The sequence below is a fragment of the Lissotriton vulgaris genome, chromosome 8, assembly GCF_964263255.1.
Source record: "Lissotriton vulgaris chromosome 8, aLisVul1.2, whole genome shotgun sequence".
Taxonomy (NCBI): domain Eukaryota; kingdom Metazoa; phylum Chordata; class Amphibia; order Caudata; family Salamandridae; genus Lissotriton; species Lissotriton vulgaris.
The window spans coordinates 1,368,341,116-1,368,361,317 of record NC_141696.1 but is presented as its reverse complement, the minus strand read 5'-3'; the positions used below and the strand labels follow the sequence as shown (position 1 = coordinate 1,368,361,317).

At 45.4% G+C, this 20,202-nt stretch overlaps 1 protein-coding gene across 2 annotated transcripts in view; it reads right to left on the bottom strand.

The window, feature by feature from the left end:
• Window positions 1–20,202, bottom strand: part of IL10RB (interleukin 10 receptor subunit beta) — a 432,261-nt gene that overhangs the window by 237,882 nt on the left and 174,177 nt on the right. For both annotated transcript variants that reach the window (XM_086935322.1, XM_086935323.1), the window contains exons 5-6: window positions 10,624–10,787; window positions 7,335–7,485 (exon numbers count right to left, since the gene is read on the bottom strand). In XM_086935322.1, the coding sequence (XP_086791448.1) occupies window positions 7,335–7,485; window positions 10,624–10,787 (315 nt within the window). The remainder of the gene's footprint in view (window positions 1–7,334; window positions 7,486–10,623; window positions 10,788–20,202) is intronic.

Sequence of the window (20,202 nt, the reverse complement as noted above, 5' to 3'; positions counted from 1 at the left end):
AAGGCACAATAAGTGATTTCTCAGATTATCATTGAACCAAAGAAATGACTGTCTGATTCTGCAAGAATTCCTCGAGGAGCATGGAATCGACTAGTCTACAGCATTGAGCAGGGCTTTGTTGAAAAAATCAAGTGTTGCCTCTACCATGGAATATATATGACTCTGGTGTAAATTTTCTTTAAAAGCTAGATTTACAGCTTTCAGAGATTCAGGCTAATTAATTTGGGCAAACTAATGAGCCTCCAGTTTAGGTAAAGCAGATATAAACAGAGTGGAGCTGATATCCAAATAAACCAAAGCTAAAATTAAGAATTTTAATAAAATTGAGAAGAGCAGAGTAAGGCAAGATATCATTAATCATAATTAATAGGCTTTCATTCCAAATGTGGCTTAAGATGTTAGCTTTTATGTGAGTAGGGTAGTAAATGAACTGAGGCATTGCAAAGGAATTCTATTGCGCCACAGGTCGTGGTTCAGCCTGCAATGCTGCCTGCTTTACCGCTGCAGGCGGCCTCCTTCTTCTTCAGTGGTGCGCCGCAGTTCTATGTGGTGGCCCTCTGTTGCTGTTTTGGCACCAGGCGTTTGGTATTCCGGGATGCCTACTTCTTTTCTGTGTCGGGCACAACATGGCCCATTGTAAGGTTTTTGAAATTTTAAGGATATTGCAGTTCCAGTCTTGGAACTGCAGCTTCCAATATAGAAGCTCTGCTGGGGCACTGATTATCCTACCTTATCCTGGAGAATAATATTACAAACACTGTGATGTTTATTCTTCTGCATGGGGACCATCTTCTTCCCTTTTCTTCTTCCCAAGATTCCACTGTTGTGTTCCCAGAAAACTTTGGGAGGGTTTTTGTTGCACCATTTCAGGATGGTGACCTTTCCTATTCTTTTCACTACTCTTCCCTATCCAAGATGGCAACTGCTTACTTCCTGTTACATCGATTCCTGTCTATGGGTATATAAAGGGCTGAACCTTTCAACTCCTTGCTAGGCAACACTGCCTCCTTACTCCTGCTGGTGTGCCCTTCGCTCCTGTTGGTGCATTCTGCTCCTGTCTGGTGTATTTTTCGTTCCTGTTGGACCTTTCTGTTCTTGTTTGGTTTTACTTGAAGCCTTCTGTTCTTGTCTGGAGCTCCTGGTCGAGCTCTGCTCTCCTATGGCACAGCTCCTGCTATAGGGCACTTGGTAGTGCCTCTGCCCTACTCCGCCGCCGACCGCAGTTCGAGGCCCTGTGCCTTGCCTTCGCTTCTTAGCTGGTTTCTCTCCACTCTTCTGTTGCCTGCTCGCTTCATCTGCCCTTGATTTGCTTATTCCTTATTTTCTTATCCTCTTTCTATTTATTGTTTACACTCCTGTTGCCTTTTTTTTCATTTTTTCACGCGCCAGCCTTCTGCAGTTCCTTCCCGCTGCCCCAGCGGCTCCTCCCACGTTTTCCCGCTCCCACCTCTCTGCTGTCCCGCCCTCCCCCGACCCCTACTTAATGCCAGCGGCTGTGCGCTGTGACAAGCAAGACCTTTGACCTTCTAGTCGGGGCTCCACTCTCCCAGCGCACACCTCCTCCTATACTGCACTTGGTAGTGCCACTGCCCTTCTCTGCCGCCGACCGCGGTTCAAGGCTCTGTGCCTCGCATTCACTTCTTAGCTGGTTTCTCTCGCCTTCTCTCTTGCCTGCCGGCTTCCTCTGCCCCTGATTTGCTTATTCCTTATTTGCTTACCAGCTTTCTATTTAATTTTTACACTTCTGTCGCCTTTTTTACTTTTTCATGCTTCAGCCTTTTTCTCTCCTTCTGCAGTTTCGTCCTACCGCTGCTGCTCCCACGGCCGTTCCTACATTTTCCCGCCCACTTCCAAGCTGTCCTGGCCCCCTCACGACCCTTACTCAATGCCGGCCACTGCGCAGCCACGCCCGAAGGCAAGCCCGTCTGTGACCCGACCGCAACCAGCTCCAAGAACCCTGCTCTCTAACTGCCAACGCTACAGCTTCTCGGCTCCCTATGCACTCAAAGTCAGTAACAACAACAACTGCAAGCTCTCCTCACTTCTCAACTCTCACGGATCCTTCATCTGCCGCCACTGCTGCCACTCCTTCGCCGAGACCCAGTACCCACCTCCACCCACCAGCAACAACTCCATCGCACCCCAAACCCTGCAATGTATATTACTCAACGTTTGTTCCCTCCACAGACATGCCGTGGAAATCTGAGACCTCCTTGGCAGCACCACCCCTGTTGTCACATACCTTACTGAAACCTGGACGAACGCCATTTCAGGAGCTGACATCACAATAGCCATCCCCGAAGGCGACAAGATCACCCGGAAGGTCCACCCCAACTGCTCTGGAGGAGGCATTGCCATTGCTCACAAGTCCCACCTCCATACGAGCACCTACACTGCTGGGCTCACAGACCTGATGGAACCACTCCACTTCAAGATAAAGACCAACCCGACCACCACCATCCGAGGCACCCTCATCTACAGACCCCATGGACCCAGCACACATTTCTCCGACTCCATCACCGACATCATCACCCTGCAAGCCATCACCTCCACTGACTACACCGTGCTGGGAGAACTCAACTTCCACCTCGACAACCTCCAAGACCCCAACTCCACCTTCCTCCTGGAAAACTTCCTTAACATTGGACTCAAACAAATCGTGCCAGAACCCACACAAGCAGCAGGACACACTCTCGACTCAATCTTCACAGCAGGAACTCCATCACCTTCAGCCACACCTCCCATGGACAGACCATCTCAGCATCCATTTCACCTTCAAAACTAACATCACTGCAAACGCCCACACAAGCTCCAGTGCAGAAATTGGAAAGAGATATCCGATGACCATTTCCCCTCCTCTCACAGCAGCTCTGCTCTCACCGCCACTGACGATAATCCAACCACCACTGCCCGTAGCCTACACAACTGGATCACCGACTGCGCCAACATCAGCGCCCCCCCTCAAGAAAACTACCAACCTACATGCCAAGAAAGCCAGCTGGTTCTTCACCGAACTCCGTGAATCGAGACAAACCTGCAGATGGCTTGAGTTATGGAGGAATTCCAAAACCACAGCAGACCTCGCCAACCTCAAAGCAGCCACCAACGTTCACCACAAGTATCAGATATTCCAGGAAGAAAGCACTCCAGGCACTCCAGGACAGAATCTCCACCCAAGCACACAACAGCAAGGAACTCTTCGGCATCATCAAAGAGTCTGCCCAACCTAACAGTGAGACAACAGACATCCCACCCTCCCAGGACCTCTGCGACAGACTCAGTGCCCTTTTCAATCACAAAATCAAGACCATCTATGACAACTTCAATGACAACAACCTCCCCACTGTTCCCCATACCATGACAACTGGGCCACACTCAGCATTGAAGACTCCCTGAAGACTATTAAGTCAACCCACTCAGGGGTCCCATCGGAGCCCTGCCCCCACCACATCTACCACAGAGCTGCAGACATCATCGCCCGAGCTTTGATGAATCATCAACCGCTCCTTCGAGACTGGCTGCTTCCCTGATGACTGGAAACACCCCTAGATCAACTCCCTCCTGAAAAAACCCTTGGTGGACCCCACCGACCTCAAGAACTTCAGACTGATCTCCTAAATCCTGTATCCGGCAAAAGTCGCTTAAAAAGCCGTCAACAGTCAACTCGCCTCCTTCATAGAAGAAAACAACATCATCGACTCCTCCTAATCAGGCTTCAGGCAGAACCACAACACCAAAACCGCCCTTCTCGCCACGACAGACGACATCCGCTCCCCCCTCGACAGAGGAGAGATTGTGGCCCTCAATCTCCTGGACCTCTCCGCAGCCTTTGACACAGTCTCACAGTGCACCCTAGCCCGCAGACTCCAGGACGCAGGAATCCAAAATGAAGCCCTCGACTGAATCTGCTCTTGTCTCTCTGGCAGAACGCAGCAGATCAGACTACCTCCCTTTCCCTCCTAACCCACCCTGACCACCTGCGGAGTCCCCCAAGGTTTCTCCATAAGCCCCACCCCTGTTCAATGTCTACATGGCCCTGCTCGCATCCATCGTCAGATCACACGGACTCAACATCGTATTGTACGCAGACAACACCCAACTCATCCTCTTCCTATCCTATGGTGCAGCACATCAAGAAGACCAGAACAGGAGGTCACTCCTTCTCCTTCCTTGTGGCGAAGGCATGGAACCTTCACCTCTGGCAGACACCAGCTCTCTCCAAGTTCATGAAGGACCTCAAGACCTGGCTCTTCGACGACTCTCCATGAACATCCAGGACATTTTTCTTAAAGGGGCAGTGTCCCAGCAGGGGAAGTAGGTATTTACAACAGAGCGGCCAGTGGCAAATGCTATGGATGACAATTTACACTTATGAAACACAAGGGCCTGAGACAGAGGCACTTGCACCAAGGTAGGCGATGGCTACTGGAAAACTCTTCCAAAATGAAGCATAGTTGTGGTCAGGATTCAGGCCCAGCAAAGACAAGGATTCAGGCATAGGATGAGTTAGGGATGGGGATTGTGGTTAATGGGACAGTAGAAACTAAAAGGAGTAAGTACGCTTGATTCCTATCTGACTGATACCCACTTCCTGTTAGCAGTTCACTACTAAGGCACTTGGGGTAGAGACAGTATATAAGACCACTGTTGGAAATGACAATTTTTTGCTTGTATTCCTGCAGATTTTTTACTTCGCTACCCTATTTTTGCTAAACCCATTTTGTTGTCTTTACGACTCTGTGCACTTTACTCCTGCTACCCTCCAACCAAAACATGGTGAAATTGGCATAGACCTAATTGACACATTTAATTTACTCGTAAGTTCCTAGAAAATGACACAACATGTATCAAGGGCTTGTAAATTAAATGCTATAACCATTTAAAGAAACACCGTAAAATATGTCTCAGGCCTGCCACTGCAGCCTGTAGTTTAGATTTACACTGCCATTTTGACCTGTCAAATAAACCTTTTGCCAAGCTTAAACATTATTTTTTTATATTTATATGTAACCCCCTAATTTAGGGGTTACATTTAAATACCATGCACAGGGTGCATGGTATTTAAAAAGTAGGATATATGTACTTACGTTTTACATGTCCTAGGAGTGAAAAACACAAAGTCGTTTTTCACTAAAGAAAGGCTAGCCCTCCCATAGACTAACACTGGGTTACCATATTTAATTTATTAAGTGATAACTTCAGTATTAGGCTAGCTACAGAAATACCTCTTCCACTCATTAGAATTCGAATTAAAAACCTCCTTTAATGGTAAAGTCCGATTTTAAATCATTATTCTGAGACTTTCAGAAAGTTGTCAGTTTTCTGCCTAAACCAAATGTGCTTTGTGCCAGTGTCCGGGGTCATATGAGTGTTAATAGATCTCATGTGGTGTGATGTATATTCCTTTGAGGCAGGGGACACAAGGGACTTGGGTGTGGGGAATGGTATTCCTCTCCTAAAGAGAATTGCTTGTTGGGTTGTACTCATCCTTTCCTGAGCTACAAAGAGTAGCCTGCCCTGACACTGGCAATTGCATCTCACACCTGGGCCTGCCTCCCTTCTGTCCCCTACACACTGGCTGGCACTGGGTATTAACGTGGAACCTTCAGAACGAAATGGTTACTTAACAGTAGGAGTAATTTTGCAGCTTGGAGAGTTTTCTGGATTCACATGCTGTGCATCATTCCACCTAATAGTGGTTGGGTCCGGAATTGTCTGTGTTTCTTTTTCTTTTTCTTGTTTTGGTCGTTTTCGACCACCAATTGGTGCCAGGTACAGCCCCTATGTGACGTCAGATGGTATACTGGAGGTCGATGTGCGTGAAGGCCATCTTCGGATTCTTGTTTCCATCATTGGGTCAGAACACTCCTTGACCTGTGGAGACTCAGAAGAAAAGTACCCTGCTTTCTGAATCCTGAATGAAGACTGGACCTGCTTACCATGTACCCAGTATACCAGAATTGACTACATGGGTCAGTTAGCTGGCCTTCTGTTTGGGCCACACACTAATACAACAAACTTATAAAGGCTTCCCAGGCGCAACAGCAACTTGACCTACCTGAACCCTACGACTGGCCTTTGATGGAGTGGATCCTAACCACCAAAAGGTGCTCCCCAGGCCCTAGACCCTTGGCTGGTGTTAGAATGTACTCCCCCAATCATTAAACTCTAAAGCCTGTGGTTCTGAGCTCTTCGTATCAAAAAGAACCATCCCCAGTCTCCTCGTGCATACAAGCGGACTTCAGCAAGGTCAATGCAGGAACTGCATCTGACATGCCAATACGTCCTTCCCGTACACAGGCCCGGACTTTGTTGCATCAAATTAACAACTTCAATTGGCGCATTGTCCTTTTTAGCATTCTTTTACCTAAACATTAAAATCCCATACTACCGGTTCTATAGATTGCGTTTTTCCTGTTTTGATAATACCTGGGTGGAGTTCACGCAAAAAAAACTCTGCCGCGCTAAGCGGAGCTCCGCAATCTGCTGAGTGTGTTAGATAAATGCCGTTCACAGTGATTTATAGAGTTGGGTGTTTGTCCGCACTGTGCAATCATCGCAAATGGCAACAAGAGGGCGCTGCTTCCTTTCTGCCGCTCCAGTAGATGTTTAACTCGAGCAGAAGATTTCTCACCCTGAACAGATAGTTTCTCAACGCGAGCGGTCGCGAGCATACGCAATCCCTCGCAATGAGTAATCCAACTGCCCGTGCTGAGAAATCTCGCCGGGAGGTTGATTTTCCACGCTCGCCAACTTGACGTTGACGATCGCGAATGAGGAAAAATATCGCCCAGAGGTGGATTTTCCTCGCTCGCACTCACCAACTTCACATTGACGAGCGTGCGTAACGCGGAGTGTGGCAAACTCTGCAAGCGGAACAGAGTTCACCTTGTGTGTGTTTTCTCCTTATAACTGCTTGAGTGCTGCATAAATACTTTACACAATGCAGTTAAGTTAAGCCTGACTGCTTTTGGGCCACGCTACAAGAGTTAAGCAGAGGTTTATTTAGTGACTTTTGTGGTTTTCCGTGAAAAGGACTGTTTTGTTACTTGAGTGGAGCTGTCACCCCTCTCAATTAATTACCCAATTTCTTACAGCCACCTTAACAAAGAGACTGTGCCTAGCAACAGGTTGTTGGTTGTTATGATTTGTTGTTTTTTTAATTCCAGTACCTTTGAGTTAGGTTTCCTTTCAGTCCCTTATCGTTCTGTTTATTTGCTAGTGCTCAATACAATATTACATAAGAGGCTGCTAATCTGACAGTGAAGTATTCATTTATTGAGTCTTTCCTACTGGCAAACAAATGTATCAAAATATAATATAGTTACTCATACCATTATCAGATGTTTTCTCACAAACTTCACGAGTCAGCTCTCCAGTTTTTTCGAATTCGGGAGCACTTGCTTGTACTTGGAGGCAGTAAATAGTCCAAGGCTCCAAATTAGATAATGTTACAAAGCTTTGTTCTGTAGTCACTTTGTTCACCTGCAAGATTAACATTTACCAGATTGAATGCTTGAATTCATATACAAAAGTATGCAGAAATTATGGACAAATCTTACATTTATTCATGCTGAGTAGATTCTGACACAATCATTAAACTGTCCTATCTCGGGCTACCAAGGCCCATTCACCAAAAAAGGATGATTTAATATACACACTTGAAATTAATTGATTATACACACTTAAAGCATTAAGGAAAAGGGAATGGGCATGGTGAGTGTGCAGGGCCGGTTAGGCTTTAGACTGCGGATGCCAATGGCAGTAATCTCTTGCGGCTTTACAGAGTGCTGTTGGTGTATTGGTGGGCAGCAATGTCTAGTTGGCTGATTGATATCTATTTTTGTATCTTGTGTTGCCCAATTTTTGTTAAGAACACACAACACTACAAAGTGTCTATGAACACTAGGAAGTGCTTTGATAAGACACTGGGCATTTCAGAGTTTCCTAAAGGGCCCGGATTTGAGTGATGTGCAAAAGGTCAGATGATTAGGGGTGTGCCTGAAGAAACCTGAAAGTGAGTGCCACAATTTAGGTGCCAGCACTGAAAAAGATTACACTCTTAGGTGGCCCTTTTTAAAATGTGGGCAGATTAATGGCAACTCAGATGAAGAGGAAACATTGTTGTGCAACTTAGACTTTAAGATGGTCCTTGATGAGGCGTGGCTTAAATGGAGAACCTTCAATAGAGTGCCAGCAAGGGTTTTTGCTTAAAAATATTTATCGCAGATAACAGATTCGCAATTTAATGCTGGTGTTTGTCTGTTCCAACCCAATTGGTATCTGAAAAATTGATTATAAGTCTAACTATAAGACAGAGAGAGACATGAGAAAAAAGCAACACTGGAAAACTTTCACATCAAAAAATATGTCTTTTATATATATTTTGAGCAGAAATTCATAGGGTACATATTAACAATGAAAACTGATCATAATGCTTTCAAATGAACAAGAAACTGAGAGCTTATTCCTACATTTCATTTGAATAAAAAAGTCCAAACCAATGCAAATAAAAGACAAATGACTCTTACTTTTTTTTAAAAAAAGGTCTCTTGTGTAATGAAGAGCAGATGTAGTAATGGACTCAGTGGTCGACGTTTCGGTCTTGTATGCTATAACTCTTTCAGACCTTCCTCAGGACAGAAAAATATTTGCATGTAGCTGTGACCCCTTTTTTTGAATTTGTCCTGTTGTAACTTCAGGTTTAATAAGATCGTTATAGACTTTTGGCAATGGTCTTGATGATCTGAATGATCCGTATTTCATAAGTTGATTGACGCTCGAAATTATCCTTTATGTCAAGAGCAGTCGTGTATCTTAATTCTTTAAATTTGTTGACCTTCGTTATTTTGGCCAGTTTGTGAAAATATGGTGCCTGCACCAAAGTGGAGACGCTAAGATCTTCCCAGTGGTAACGTACTAATCTGGCAGGGTCACGTGAAATCCGGCATAAATGGAGAATCAGCAAGATTCATCTCCTATGAGCTCCCCCGGAAGACTACCGACATTGGCATATAAATGTTATACAGAAGTACGAGTGCCAACGAACAATGCCCAGCATCCAGTGCTTAATTTGTAAACAATTAAATGCCAGGGCCCTCATCAGAAACCCAATGCAGTCTATACCACCAATTGCCCCATGTAGCACTTCAATGACAGCACCAAACCAGCTACTAACCATCACACCCCTACAAGTGTAGGAATTAAGGCTATCCAGGCCCCCAAAGCTACAAGATTAGCATGGGCAGCAGGTATTGACATATAATTAATTAGCAAACTACTGTTGTTGTGCTCACTCTAAATCAGGCAAACAGCACCGCCAATGTGGCCGACTTTCATATGTGCCGGTGCTGCCAATTCTGGAAACCACTGGCTCAAGTTAAGCACTGCCTGCATCCTAATTGCTCCCAAGAGTCATCTAGTGCTGGCAGCAGCAAACAAAATAGCCAAGTGCAAGTATTTTCTGAGATTGGCAGCTTGACAATCTCTTGACTCAACGGAGGAAGCTGTAATGAAAATGGCTGCCTCCAGAGCAACAATGAAACAAAGAGGCTGCCACAGCCAGGCAAGGGGAAGAGAGCGGGCTGGCCCGTGAGTAGTGGAGGAAGGAGAAGAGAGCAGGCCTGCCGGGAACGACTATGGAGGAGCCTGTGGGTGGCCACAGAGCTGGGTATGGAGACTGCTTTGGGTGGCAGGCTGGCATCCACAAGGGGAGGGGGCAGTTCCCTGGGGTTCCAGAAGTATGTGAGGAACCAGGAGGAGGTAAACAGATTCACTGCATCAGGACTGGTGGACTTGCTCCACTCGAAGAGGTGTCGAGGTCTCACGCTCTCAGGGGCGAGATAGTGAGCAGCCCCCAATTACTGGGGGCTTGAGACTTCAGGGCCCTCCCCAAATTGCTAAGTTTCCTGGGATCTGCTCCTGCTGGCTTTGGTATGCATTTGGCAGGTGGGTGGTCTCCAGTTAAAACCACGCACCGCACATCTAAGGAGGTAGGCAACGTTGGACGCTGGGCATTTCCAGATTGGGCCAGAGAGGGGCAGCGAATAGGAAGGTGCTGCATGGGTGACACTTCAGGGGCTGAGCCACCTCGCCAGCAAGGCGTAATTGAACATGAGCCAAGGACACTTATGGTAGCCACTTCAATATCCAAAGCCACGACAAGACAATTAAAAAAACAAACGTCTGTGCTGAAAGAAGACACAGGAGACTACAGACATGGATGTAAAATGGGGGTAATCAGGGGTCACAGCTGTGAGCTTGCCCCCTGCTACTCTTGACACCTCCTTTGGGGCCCTTGGCTTCAGAAGGAGCAAACATTTTTCCTCCTCTGATGCCAGGGGTCGCAAAGGAAGTACCAGGAGTAGCATGGAGCAAGCTAGAGGCCACAGCTGCGACCCCTGACTACCCCTAAATGAGGTCCATGACTACAGACCCACAGTCCGCAGCAATGAAGGAAGATCTCCAGCGAATTCTAAAAGAATTCATAAAAGAATTAGCCACATTGCTAGCTGACTTTGCTAAATCTCTTTAAAAATTATATAAAATACTGAAGTGCAAAGTACAAAAAAATCAAGAATTAAAAAAAATCATATTAAAACAATAACATTATTTTCTTTTTACCTGTGAAGAGGTGTCCTTCTTCCAGTACCGTACAATGTACATCCAGGAGCCATAGATTTGTGATAGGCACCTCTGTTCAGGCTCATACACAGGACATTCAAAGCTTAAATCCAGAAATCCTGTTCTTGATTTCACAACTAGGTCCAAAGGGGGACCAATGATGGCTGTAAGAAGAATGATAGTAAAAGTACTCAATGGCAGGTGAGGAAAATCTTATCCAATAACACATTTAGAATACATACGTTATAAATTTGTGTCAGTCAGAAATGGCCTACGTCACCTTCACTGGCTCCCAATCAAGCACGGTTTCCAACTCCCTGATGGGGACTGGCCCGGAAGATCTCAAAAAGCGCATTCAATGGTATGTGCTCAGGAGAACGCTGCGCTCAATGGAAGCAAAGCGGGTGGCAGTTCCTAGGGCGAGAAAGGTTAACTGGGGTGGAAAGAGCTTTGTTCTTAGAGGCAACAATGCCTGGAATGACCTTCCGTTTTATCTAAGGTCTGCTACGGAATATCTTTCATTTAGGAAAGGCCTGAATACATGGTTGTTTTTAGGTTAGTCTCAGTCTGGGCTCGGGGTGGAGGGTTCCAGGTAGACAGTGCTCAGCGCCATGACACCCTTGGGTAACAGTGCGCTTTATAAACCTATATAACATAACATTTTTTAATAGCATATACTCTGCAATGAAAAAACACTAACACTCGTGGTCCACCTTGCAAACATTACAAACCCAATGCACTACTCATGACCTCATAAATGATGTCACATATCAAGTCACAAATCATGCCATCTTTAACACGACTGAAGTTATCAGTGAAGACACTCATTGCCCCTGGTCTCAAGTTAATTGCACCTAGCAGGCTCTAGGCGCACAGCTCAGCTTTAAACCAAACCTGGGCTTAGCATCACTTCCCTCTGAGACAGCTTGGAACGAGTTTTGGGTGTGTGCCCTACACTCTTGGTCTTTAATATAAAAGTTTTTTTTTTATCTCAGTCAACAGTGGCTGTGGTTTACTTCTTACTTTTCAGCAATTATATACATACCTGACTTCTTGCAGAATTGTGAGCAAAGTTTAAAAAATAAGTAGATGCAATTCAGGTGAGCTTCAATTTATCTTAAGACTCAGAATATGATCAGAGGTTCATTCGATAGGAAGGTGACCAAAGTCGCCACAAAATAGAAATGCTTTCGGGCTCCATGGCCTAATTTATTGGCATCCTTGAGAATACTGACTTTGGGGATACAGAACCGGGGCATTGGGGGACTGAGAGGTGGGATACTGTTTGGTCTCACTGCATCACAGAGACACTGCAGAAGTTGACAGTGGTCTTGGAGTCAGATGGGAAGGCATGGATTGAGGGAGGGTCTTTGGAAAGGAGATGACCCTCTGTCTGGAGCAGTCGGCATGATGTCGCAGCTTACTTGGAGGAGAAGAATCGCTAGAGTCTGCAGACTTGGAACTCAGATCAGGCCAGATGAGTAGAGGAAATTGGGAGAACTTAAAATGTAAAATGTAAATTGATATTTGTATAGCGCACTACTCACCCGCAAGGGTCTCAAGGCGCTTGTACGAATACCGCTGTGGAACCCATCCTGGCTTTCCCTGTGAGGCGTCCACTCCTGGGCACCCCCAAGGTGGAGGCCAGGCATCCTTAGCGTTGTGGGGGCTGTTGTGGAGATTAAGCAAGCTATTGCCCAGAGTTGCAGAGTGGGACTCCTTGATTGGAATAGGCACTGAGGCGAGAATTATCAGGTCCGTGGAATTTTGAGCCCAAGACCCACCGAGGCAGGGAATTGAACCCTGGTCCCGGGCTAGAACTCTGCATCAGAGTAGCTGGTGGGACCACCCCGACCAGGAGGTCAGTGATTGAATAGTCCAGTGAGTGGCAGGCATAGGGCTGAAAAGCTGTAGGAATCTTCTTAGAGGCTCCTTGGCAGGTGGCAGCCTCGCACTGCCATGGCTCCCAGTGACTTGGGGCCTCTGTGAGTGGCGAGGCCAGCAGCACAGGAGAAGTTGAGTGGCCCTGCATGGTGGCTAGAGAGGCTCGGATGATTCCTGCCAGCACTGTTTTGAGTGGATAAGCCTACCCCTGGAAGAGGATTCATTGTGAGTTGCATTGAATTGGACTGAACCCCTTTTAGATACTGAGGTGCAGAACAGGGATGGATGGAGCAGGAAGGCGCAGTGAACAAGACTGGCATATCCAGAAGACGGGGGGCATTGAGAGGGGAGCAGCTGAGAAGGTACTGCATAACTGATCCTGTCCAGAGGCCGTTTAAATACAATATATGCCCTTTTGCTTTGGTACCCTGTAGGAATGATGAGACAAGGCTGAGCATCTACAACACAGAACACTACATACACTGGATAGCTATGCCTGAAGGGCTCACGCTGACAAACGAAAACAGAACAAAGGCAAGATCCAATGCCTAGGGATGTCTTGGCAGCTGTGAGAGAAACCTGGACAGCACTGGAACAAACACAGTGATCAGCGATCTCAAGTTCTGGAGAAGTGATGTTAATAAAACAAGCATTTGCCATGCAATTGGTCTCGCCTTTGAGACCATATAAGTATTTAGACATGCCACACTTCATCCTGGGTCCTGCTACATCTACTGTCTTAGGATTTGTTTTTCGACACGCCCCTTTGCCCTTTAGACAGGGCACTACCGGGGCAGCAGGTCTGCCCTGTGAGGAAAAGGTGTAACCCATCCTTCCACATTTCTGCATTGTTGGCAGATGTCCAACAAGCCCAGACAAAACGACACAAGTTCGGTATCACGTACTGAAAGTCGAACGCAGAAGAAGCTGTCGGTGGTGGCATCTCTTGTTGGCGCTATTTCAGAGAGCACATCATGTTGGCGGTCACGTCATTCATCATGAGGCTAATCAGGTGGCTCCATGTCACAGCGTCACCATGTTCCCAGCTCTGACTCATGTTTCCATTTAACAAATTGTGTTTTGGGGACATTAGTCTAGTTGTTCAGTTTTAAAACTTTTGAGCTCCAATTGGATGAACCGGTATATTACATGAACACCCAGGTCTCCAAATGATGGCTAGAAGTGAGCTGGAGCCACTGCAAGCAAAATATAAATGGAAAAGTATCACCAGATGAGGTTGTCATGACACTACGAGACAGCGTGAGATTTTTGGGTTTGCATTGCTCTTTTTGTGGTACCCAAGGCTGAGGAAGCATGTGTGAGGGCGTTCTTCGAGCTGGTGATGAGTGCACGTTAACTGTAGAGCGGAGTAACAGGAAACAGATGGGCTCCACATCCGCATCAGCTGTAGGCAGGCAAAAATGGTAACTTTCTTCATGAACTCTACGGAGGAAGAGTCCACCTTTGCTCTGCTTTCTCTGAACCCCGAGCAGTGTCCCTTTTGGAGCGCTTTTGAGTCCTTCAGCAGATGTAGCAGTGATAATTACAAATTGCTGTTCTATGTTACACTTGGAGACATGACAAATGTTAACATAGAGACGTGTTGCTCCTTATCGATATTAATAGCTACCAAATGATATACTCAGTTTTCACAATAGTTACTTTATCATCTTAAGAAAGATGACATGTTGCATTTTCCTACCAACATTCGCCCCTGCTGCTTTTACACAGAGCTTCACAGCAGATTAATTAACCAGCTGAGCTATCTCATGCACGTCCACATACGTGGAACACATAATTTGCAACTGTTAGCTTTTTTGTGGGGCACTTATAAATGCCATCAGATTTCTGAGGGGTTTGCATGTATGTCTGTAGCTCTCTGAAAAGGATGGCCCTGTTAGTTCTTGCTTTTCCTTGTTTCCCTGGGGGAATACTTGGTGATTGAAATGGCTTTAGGCAAAAGATTACAGCAGAACCACTTGTGATCTCTGAAGCAGCCCAGCCAAAAAACACAGTGCTAGCTGCAGAATTTTCAGTCAGCTAGGCTTATTGGGTTTTGTCAGTGCTCCTTAAATCCAGAAAAAGAAAGACATATACATGTCAACCTTGCCAGATAATACTTAGTATCCAACACCCTTCCATCCTCTGTCTCGGATAGAGCACCCAGGAATTTGTTGCAAATTGGAGCACTTGGTAGCCTCTTCCGATGTACAAAGCGCTAAACAAATTCTGTAGAGTCCACTATTACCGTGGGTTAGCCTATTTCTAGGCTCTTGAGATTTTTTGTAAATAACTAAACTAAACTGAGTAAAATAGCAATACTGGTTTGGTGAGGATCACTCAGCTTGGTCAACAGGTTGGGGGAGTGGAGACTTACAGGCGTGTTGCCAATGTCTTGTTCTTTCTTAGCTGACAACTAAGTAGGAATATATTCCTTTCAGGCTGGATAGAAAAAAATGTATTTGACCTTTAATAAATGAGCTACTAATATTAGAATGAAAGAAATACTATATGAACTACCTATATGTGGCTAGGGGAAAGGTGGGGCTCTGGAGTGACCACTGTGGATTTTGTCTGCCCCTACTCCCCATCCCTAAAGGTGACTCATCCGGATCCTAGATAGGAAAAAAGTGCAGCACCGATACCCAAGCAAGGATCCAGTTTCAGGGCTGACAGCAGGGACAATGCGGTGAGGGGAAATTGATTCCCACCCCCCAGTGGAGGCTAGTTTATTTCTAGCCAGCCTCACTCTTTGATTTACTCGGGCCCGGTACTTTGAGCATTCTTGGCCTGTTATACCTTGCCACAATTACTTTGAGGGCCATTCATTGACCTTTTTTAAAAATAAAATCGGAAGTCCACTCGTAGTTTGCAGGCCTCAGTGGTTGAGTATATTTGACTTTTTGAAGATTCACAAAAATCCACAAAGCTCAGCAAGTACATGTAAGAAATCACAGTTTCCAGAGTTCATCTACAAAATCCTTTCGTTTTTTCTTAGCGTGCATTGTTTTCGAGCTGGAGAAATCCATTTGTGTTTATGTATTATGTGCACAGTGTCCTTAAATTATTCTGTTTGATATAAAGATGCTCGAACTAGATGTCAAAACCACTGATATGATTTGTGAAAACCCACCAAATTAAAACTTTGCGAAGGGTTCCTCAGCGAACCCACACCCCACCCCATCCTTTCAGGGAGCCCAAGGTGTTTACCCTTAATCCTCTAATCTTCTATGCAGCAAAATGGCTGATTTTTTGCAGTAGTAAATTCAGCCTGCTGATGTGAAATGTCTTTGGTACCCAATTGTTTGACTCTTGAACTACTGAGAGGGTCTGCAGAATAGACAGCGTTTTACCCTCCTCAACGATGAGTTAGAAGTTCGAACAAAGAATGCAGGTTTGTGTAAGCACGATATATTCTGAAGTTCACTTTTCATAGTGGCTCATAGCGCTATGTAACAAATAAATACGCCATTTGCGCAGCCGCACTCTTCCATGGGGGTGAAACCGCATTTCCCTGAAAGTTTTTGAAGCGAGACAAAGGGATACATCGGTTACGTACCCAAGGCTGCCTTCATGTCAAACTGTAGATAAGACAATAGACTGCGTTGTGTTCTGCTTCTTCGTCAGGCTGCACGTGGTATAGTTAACCAGAAATTATGTTGAATTAAAATTCCAGGCTCAGTAATTGTGTGATTACAACAAGTGGTCGAAGTGGGCGGGATCGGCAGGGCACGGAATGCCCATACTTTTGTAATTTAATTTAATTTAACTTTTGGCATTCACAGAAAGAACTTACTATTTTTGGTATTCACAGAAGTTAGGATTTTGTCTTAAGTTAGACAGACAAGACAAACTTAAGACAAACTTAAGACAAAATCCTAACTTCTGTGAATACCAAAAATAGTAAGTTCTTTCTGTGAATGCCAAAAGTAGTAAGTGCATTCTGTGAATACCAAAATAGTAGTAAGTTTAGGATTGAGTCTTAAGTTCCTTCTGTGAATCGGGCCCATAGTCCACTTCTCCTGCTCTGACACTGGCAGCTGCCCCCCATTCCTCTTACTCCCTCTCTTTCTGTCTCTGTCTCGCTCCTCCTCACTTGCTGAAAACTATAAATTCAGGAAACGGCTCTGACCCTCTCTTTTCTCTCCCTTTCCGTCACCCGTTCCACTGTGAAATGGATCCAAAAATGAAAGAACCACTTTTCCTGAAAAAATGTCACTTTTTTTCAGACATTTTTCTATTCCAAAGTGCAGCCTCAGGACGGAGAGAAAAACAGTTTCAAAATATGAAAAATAACTCAATAAATCAAGACAGAGTGGTCGCTAAGTGACTAGATTGGTTTTATTCACACCCAAACGCATTAGTGTCACTTTACATAGTTTGCCACTGAAGCACTACTTCCGTTTTCTCATCTTTCTTTGAACAACAATGTTTTCCTAAGGTGGGGAAGTGCAGCATTCCTGGTGGTACTACAATACCTTGTTGATGCATGGAGTGGAAAACGGAGCAAGGGAGCTCTGCTAGGGGCCCCTAAAGTCGCTTTCCGACAGCTTTTCTATTTGGGGAAGGCCGGCACAAAAAGACTGTGGGAAACCGACATTGTAATCCAGATGGCGGAAACGTAGTCCTTAGGGGATTACCGTACGGTTCCGACTACCAGGAATCCTCCGAGAGCTGGTCGGAACTGCATCAGAATGACCGGCTTTACACGCTCCGACCGTTGACATTGTAATTCGGTAGTCGGACCGCAAACTGACCGTGTTGGTCGGAAAGCTTCCGACCACGTCTGAAAGCTTCCGACTGGCGATCGGAAGCTTTCCGACTGACATCGGAATCGGCCCATTAATGTTATGCTTATCAGCTCTTTTCCTTATTTTAGTTTTTAAAATGTGTACCACAGCTCTGTGTTCAGGGATGTGGTCTTTTTAACCATAATGCTTATGTTTTGTAAGGATATAAGTAATGGACACTGAAACGGGTCCTTTCCTGGTCCCTGCTGCACGAGTTAAAAACGGACAATATATCTCTGATCCCTGCAATATAGAGAGGGGTACTCGCCAGAAAAGCTTTCTCTCCCCAGTGATTTTCACCATCGCCTTGGACCCTCTTGAGGTCACATTCCGGCCAGGTGGATCCTTCCAGGGCCTATGCATGGGAAGGACACCCCTAAACATGTTGCTCTACAAAGATAATATGCTACTGTATCTCTGTGGGGAACAATCTGACAAACAAAGGGAGCATGCAGTGCTTAAAGAATTTGCTGGAGTGTTGTGGCTTGGAGTCAACTGGAACAAATCCAGTGCCGACTCGGTGTGTGCACTAGGACCGGACAATAGACCATCGGAGCTCGGAGGAGAGATGCACTGAGAGCCGCACACCTTCCGCTATTTAGGGATGGATGCAAGTCTATTGTCTGAATCTCAATTGGTTGAGGGCAACATACGGGCATTGTTTGCCTCATCAGACAATCTATTGCCTTTTGGCACACATTACTACTGACTGTGGCAGGCCACTCAGCCCTAGTGAAAGAAATATGTTCCTTACCCTGTAAGCATCTGCTCGTAGCGTGTAGTGCCATAGATTCAAATGCTTAGCATTATCCTGCCATCGAGTGTTGGGCTCAGGTGATAATAAGTTGTTTTCTTTGAAGAAGTCTTCGAGTCACGGGGTATAGTGACTCCTCCAGTGTGTATTGAACATGTTCCTTGGCTCCTTTGTTAGACTGTTTTTGGCTCACCAGGTGAGTATTAGAAATAGAGCAACACAATGACAGAATAGAGAAACAAGCGTAGAAGTGTGAGTGTGGAATTCACTGTGCTAAATATAGTAGCAACTACTTCACCTGAAAGCTTTCAGGGAGGAGGTTGGGTGCACCTGAATCTATGACACTACACGCTATGAATAGATGTTTACAGGGTAAGTAACATAGTCCATTCATAGCATGTGTTGCCGGTAGATACATATGCTTAGAATCAAATGTTAAGCAGTGCACCCCTTTTCGGTGGCAAGTGACTGGTTGAAGTACTCGTTTGAAATAGTTTTTCAAGTACAGCTTGACCCATTCTTGCTTGCTGATCTGTCAAAAAAGCAACACAGTAGTGTTTTGTGAATTTATGTGGGTTATTCCATGGTGATCCTCTGCAAGTATCCTCTATAGGAATATTTCCAAGAGAAGCATAGTGGCTCCTTGTTTACGGGTGAAATGAGCCTGTAATGGTACTGTAAGTACCCTCTTGGCTTTCTGGTAACAGGTTGGAATGCATCCAACTATTCATCAAGCAATTCCTGCCTTGGATATGGGTGCCCCTGATGAGGCTTGGTAAAGGCGACAAACAGTCATTGTGTTTTCGTAAAGGGTTTGGTTATATCATGTAGAACATGATAGCCCTTTGGACTTCTAATGTATGCAGGGCTTTCTCTGCTATTGTGTCTATGTTAGGAAAGAAACGGATAGTTCCATGGCTGGCTTGTGTGACAGACTGAGACCACCTTGGTTAGAAATTTCTGATTGCTCTTGTCTGTGGAACTAATTCTGTTGGGAACATTTTAAAGAAAGGTTCCTGCAGGGTAGTGTCTGTAGTTCACTTATCTTTCTGAGAGAATTGATTGCCACTAGAAAGGCAACTTTCCATGTTAGAAATTGGAGTTGACATGAATTAAGTGGTTTGAATGGCAGCCACATAAGCCTTGTAAGGCCAATGTTTAGTTTCCAGGTTAAGGGGGTTGGAGTGGAAGGATAATTATTTTCATTCCTTCCATGAATGATTACTGGTATTTGAAACAGGGACATATGTTGCATGTTCTGCATGTAGGCAGCTAGGGCTGAAAGTATAATCTGATAGATGTGTAAGTGAGCCCTACTTGCTGCAGATGGAAGAAATAACCTACAGGGTCTTGTACTGTGGCTGCTAAAGGTTGGATTTGTTTATTTGTACAGCTCTACAAATCGTTTCTATCTTGCAGGATAACATGCTGTAGCTGTTGGTCTACGAGCTTATCTAAGGATGTCCATACATTCTTGTGGTAATTTCAGATGCCCAAATTCTAGGATTTCAGGAGCAAATTGCAAGATGTAGCTAGCTGGTATTCGGATGCCTTCCCTCTCCTTGATCTTGCGTCAGTAGATGTGGTCAAGGAGGTAGTTCCTCATGTGGTACTACAGACAGGTGCAGTTGGGTTGTGAGGCATGCCTGCCATGCCCATGTTGGGGCTATTAGGTTTAGTGTTAAAGATGTCTGTGTTAACTTTTTTCCATGTATTGAATGAGTAGGAGAGGAGGAAAAGCGTAGGCAAATACTCCTGACCAATTCATCCGTTGCCCTTGGATTGAGGGGGAGGGAACCTGGAGATAAAGCTTTGACATTGAGGTGAGTGGTAAACAAGTCTATGTCCGGTGTTCCCCACCTTTTGAAGTAAGAGTGGAGTAGTGGTAAGTGTATCTCCCACTCGTACACTTGCTGATGTGTCCTGCTGAGCATATCTGACAAGTGGTTGTCCACCCCAGGTATGTATTCTGCTAGGAGGTGGATTTTGGGAAAGACTGCCCAGTGCCAGGTCTGCTCTGATAGGACGGATAGCTGTGAGGAGTGTGTCCCGCCCTGTTTTTTAATATAATGCAGTGCAGTCATCTGGTTTGTGCGTATTAGCACTAGCTTCTGGTGTAGGTGACTGCAAGAAGCTTTGAGGGCTAATTGA